The sequence below is a fragment of the Pezoporus occidentalis genome, unplaced genomic scaffold (genome assembly GCF_034315485.1).
Source record: "Pezoporus occidentalis ecotype Australia unplaced genomic scaffold, CSIRO_AGI_Poc_V1 ctg3245, whole genome shotgun sequence".
In the NCBI taxonomy this organism is placed as follows: Eukaryota; Metazoa; Chordata; class Aves; order Psittaciformes; family Psittacidae; genus Pezoporus; species Pezoporus occidentalis.
Window position 1 is genome coordinate 1 of NW_026915208.1, and position 4817 is coordinate 4817.

The 4817-nt window shown below is 57.7% G+C and overlaps 2 protein-coding genes across 2 annotated transcripts; one reads left to right on the top strand and one right to left on the bottom strand.

Annotated features, from left to right (window-relative positions):
- Positions 1–147: 147 nt before the first annotated feature.
- On the bottom strand, positions 148–1342 carry LOC134168850 (chloride channel protein ClC-Kb-like). Its single transcript, XM_062628897.1, has 5 exons — positions 1054–1342; positions 839–967; positions 609–737; positions 376–515; positions 148–267 (listed from the first exon to the last, which is right to left on the bottom strand). Exons 1-5 carry the CDS (start codon positions 1154–1156, stop codon positions 163–165), a joined length of 606 nt encoding a protein of 201 aa, XP_062484881.1. The 5' UTR covers positions 1157–1342; the 3' UTR covers positions 148–162.
- Positions 1343–1529: 187 nt separating this feature from the next.
- Positions 1530–2896, top strand: HSPB7 (heat shock protein family B (small) member 7). Its single transcript, XM_062628898.1, has 3 exons — positions 1530–1813; positions 1906–2039; positions 2396–2896. Exons 1-3 carry the CDS (start codon positions 1687–1689, stop codon positions 2576–2578), a joined length of 444 nt encoding a protein of 147 aa, XP_062484882.1. The 5' UTR covers positions 1530–1686; the 3' UTR covers positions 2579–2896.
- Positions 2897–4817: the final 1921 nt, after the last annotated feature.

The window sequence follows — 4817 nt, forward strand, 5'->3', positions numbered from 1 at the left end:
ACAACTCCGGGGTTTAGGGGAGGAAGTTAAAATACCACTATTTTAAATAATTTAATACCCCTATTTATAGGGGTATCTAATAATATAATCCCTAAATGATTATTAGGGATATCCCTATGAAATAATTTAAAAACCCTATTTTAGGAGGGGAATACCCCCCGTTTAATTTTTTGGGGGTGTCACCCCCACCTCATACTCCTTCATGACCGAGGTCCTCATCTTCCCCAGGTACACTGCAACCATGGTGGAGAGGTGGACAAAGGGCCCCTGGGTGCCAGGAAGGAGAATTAGAGGGGGGGACACGGCACTGGCTGACCCTCGGCCGCCATCCCAGCACCAAGGGATGCTGGGAACCATTTCCGATGGATCACTCACCACTTTGCCAAGGAAAACAGTGCTGCCAGCAGCCAAGGTGCAGGTCAACCCCACCACCTTGGCTCCGAAGGTCTTGATGGCCAAGTAGTCCTCCAGCACCACCCCCGTCAGGATGGTCTTCAGCTCCGGGATGCCAGAGCCTGATGGGGGGGGTTATCCATGGTTTTGGGGCTCTCCCTGCTATCAGAGAGGAGTTTTGGGGAGTGGGGAAGGTTGGGATGCAGCCAGCTCACCTCCAGAGTGAGGGGTGATGCTCTCGGAGAAGCCAGTGGAGAACGTGGTCATCGCTATTGGGTATATGGTCCACGAGAGGTACTTGAGCACCAAAACATCACCGACCTCTTGGTAAAGCCACCGGTGGGCTGGAGAGGAAGCATCAGGAGGGGTGATGCTCCCCCCCAAACAAAGAGTCCCTCTCATCCTTGGTGAGCCCCCAAACGGGCAGGTGAAGCCCCCCATTTACCCTCATAGAGCCTGAAGACGACAAGGTCCATCATGAAGCTGATGATGGCCATGAGGACCCCCAGGACGAAGAGGAAATACCAATCCTCCCCGACACGGAAAAGCTGCCTCTTCACCCACTCCAGGCACCCTGTGGAGTGTGTGTGCGTGTGAAAACAGGGTGCTGAGCTCCCCAAAACACCCCCAAGATCCCTCTGCTTCGGGTTGGGATCTCACCTCGGAGCCTCCTCCGGGCTTTGGGGCAGGGTCTCCAGCTCTGCTCTGACACCAACACTCTCTCCTCTTCCTCTTCTTCCTCCCCAGGGACAGGGCGCTTCATCCTGGGGGACTTTTGCGGGGACAGAACAAATCCCCCCCTTTTTGCCAGCACCCCCTCACCGCTCCTCCCTCCTCGGCCTCCGCTGCAGCACTGAGTTTGCAAACAAGCTCATTAGAAACGACCTTGAGGAAGGCACCGGACCCGCTCGGGCTGGAGTGAGCCGGGCTCTGCCCCCATCCCCATCCCCTCCAGTCCTTCCCGGGGACTCTTTAATGAGTAATTCCATTAATTCTCATTATTATTCCTTAATAGCAGGCAGCACGCGGGCACGGCATTCCATGGTGCTGAGGGGGGAGGACGCAGAGGGAAAAATTTCCACCCTCTCCAGCGCAAGACCTAAATTTAGCCCCTTTTACGAGAGCCCTGGCAGGCGGCCGGGCGCTGGAACCAGGCTTTAAAAGCTCCTCAAGCCACCCCGCCACGAAACAACCGGCCCCATTTCGCCTTCGGCAGGAGGAGGGCGAGGAAGAGGGGCCCTGCTCTTCCTCCCCAGCGGGAGCTGGGGCTCAGGGTGTGCGGGGAAGCAGTGGATGAACGTGCGATCGGCGGCTGCTTTCCGCTCGGAGCGCAGCTTCCACCGCTCGGCATCGCCCGCCGGCTCCATGGAGCTTTTTGGGAGCTTTGTCCGGCCCCGTGGGGAGACCTTGGGGTTCCCAGGTGAGGGTTTGGGAAATGCGGATGGGATACAAGAGGTGTTTGGGGGGGGACGGACGACACCCGCACTGACCCGCACCTCTGCTCCCCGGCAGCTCGGCCCGGCAGCACCGGCACCGTGAAGACCCTGGGCAACACCTATCAGTTCACAGTGGATGTCAGCGACTTCGCCCCCGAGGACATCATCGTCACCACCTCCAACAACCAGATCGAGGTGCACGCTGAGAAGGTGGGTGCTTCCTCCCTTCCCCGCTCACCCCCGAAGCATAGGGGACCCCAAAATCCTCACCCGGACAACTTCCGAATGGCCCCGAGGGGGTTAAATCACCCTTTCCTCGTCTTTCTGCCCCCTGTTTCACAGGAGCAAAGCCCACACGACCCAACAAACTCACGCCTTGCGATCACCCATCCCAGGGGGGTGGCAACCAAACCCAGCACCTTTGTCCCCTGCTCTGTTGCCACTCACATCCCTCGGGGAGACAAATATTATCACCACACACAAGGCGCGCCCCATGCCTCACCCCCGGGCAGGGAACAACGAGTGCCCCCAAATCACCCCTTTTTCACCCATTATCCCCTCCCCAGCTGGCTGCGGATGGCACGGTCATGAACACCTTCACCCACAAATGCCAGCTGCCCGAGGACGTGGACCCCACGTCGGTGTCGTCCTCGCTGGGGGATGATGGCACATTGACCATCCGTGCCCAGCGCCAGCCCAAGCATCCCGACCACGTCCAGCAAACCTTCCGGACTGAGATCAAGATCTGAGGGGCTGGGGGGGGTCCTTCCCCCCCTCCCCCATCACCTCCCTCAGTCGTTATTTGGGTGGTTTAGGAAGGAGGTAGGGAATGGGAACGCTCCTCCTCGGGCTCAGACCTGAGCGGTTGGCGTGGAGGGATGCATCCCGTCACCCATCGGAGAAACTCCGGATGGGATTCCCGGCTCCGGTGACTTTTAGCTGGCAAATGGGTTGATGGGGAAGATCCGGCGTGCCAAGAGCCCTGCCAGGAGGGAGGTTCCCTTCCCCGACCCTCAGCCGTCGCTTGTCTCTGTATATACAGCCTGGGATAAACCATAGAGAACGCCTGCCTCCTGCCTCCTCTTTTTAACCTTTCCTTGATGCTTTCCCCGCCAAAGGGCTGCGGGTTCAGCCCCTTGGTAACAGGCACCACGAGCAATCCCCCTTTCCCAACCAAAACACGGCCAAGGCGCTGCCACAATTCCCCTGTGCCCGTGGCCACGTTTATTTCCAGCCCGGGGTGACTCATTTCTTCCCGGGCGCTCTATTTCGGAGCCATTCCCTCAGCGGTCCGGCTGCCATCCCACCTGGAAAGGCACCAAATCCTCCTCCTCCATCACCCACCCGCACCCACCACCCTTGGGGCAGCCCCAAGCAGTGCAATGAGCCAGCATGAAGGGGTGGCTTCATAGTGGGGCGGGGGGGTGGCGGCTCAGGAGCACCCCCGAGGGCTCAGCACCATCTGCCCCTGTGTACACACAAACAGGGAGGCCCCGCTCCTGTTTACAGCTACCACACAGCGCCCAGCTCGGGTTGCTGCTCCAGCTCTGAGGTCAGCTTGTCCCCTGTTTGTCCCCTTCGCCACTCGTGCCTTGCAGCAACACCCGTGCAGCGTGTGGGGATGCGCGGGGACACAGCATCACCTCCTCGGGTCCTGGGTCCGCAGCGCCGCTCCTCACCCGGGGCACGTTGTGCTGCAGGGGGATACAAGGAAAAGTGCTTAAAAGCTGCTAAAAAGCCCTTTAATGGCTGTAAGCACCCCATTGGGAACTGGAGCCGTGGAGATAAGGAGCAGCGGTGAGGTCCCGGTGTCCATCCTTGGGGATGGGATGCGTCTGCTCTGAAACACCGCCCCTGGGCACTCAGGGCGACCTGGTACAGTCATAGATTGCCATCTAGTGGTGACAGGCCACGGAATTCCAGGGAAAACAGGAGCAAAATCCCCTTTTTTTTTGTGCCCGGAGCTGGTTTTGCAGAGAGGGCTCTGAACCAGGGAGCAGCGAGGGGACAGCGCAGAGCCCGGCGCACACAAAACCCGCAGCAGCTCAGCCCTGCTGTGGGCAGGAACACCGGGAATGCATCCGTAAGGAGAAACAGGGGTAGGAGGTGATGGAAAAGGGTCCAAGCAGAGGATCCTTCCCCTCTGCTCTGCTCCCAGGAGACCCCACTTGCAGCCCTGTGTGCGGTGCTGGTGTGCCCAACGTAAGGACACGGAGCTGTTGGAGCAAGAGGAGGAGGCCACGAGGATGCTCAGGGGCTGGAGCAGCTCCTGTGTGGAGACAGGCTGAGAACATTGGGGCTGTTGAGCCTGGAGAAGAGAAGCTGTGTGGAGACCTCAGAGCAGCTTCCAGTGTCTGAAGGGGGCTGCAAGGATGCTGGAGAGGGACTCTTCATTAGGGACTGTAGAGATAGGACAAGGAGTGATGGGTTAAAACTGAAACAGGGCAAGTTCAGGTTGGATATAAGGCAGAAGCTCTTCCCTGTGAGGGTGCTGAGGCGCTGGCACAGGGTGCCCAGAGAAGCTGTGGCTGCCCCATCCCTGGCAGTGTTCAAGGCCAGGTTGGACACAGGGGCTTGGAGCAAGCTGCTCTAGTGGAAGGTGTTATAAATTGAGACCACAACGGATCATTATCCAATTAAAATTTTTATTAATTATAGCAAGTAGAATATAAGCAAAGACAGCGCTGGACGACAGGGGAGTCTGTACTCCGCCAACTGCCGTACTGAGCAGTTCAAACAGTTCCTTTTTATACATCTTTATTTCCGTTCCCATGAAATAGTGGAGGTACTCTGCGCATGCTTCAGCTGTTGCCAGGGGGTCACTGGTGGTCGTTGAGGCTGAAGCAAGAAGTCTTCCTCCTTCATTCTATAGTTGACCTTCTACTCCTATGTCCTTATATGGAGTTGCTTGTTTTATTTCTGCCAGTTCTGGGAACATCCTACAGTTATCTTTAGTCAACATCTGCTATGTCTGCATAAGCGGTACTT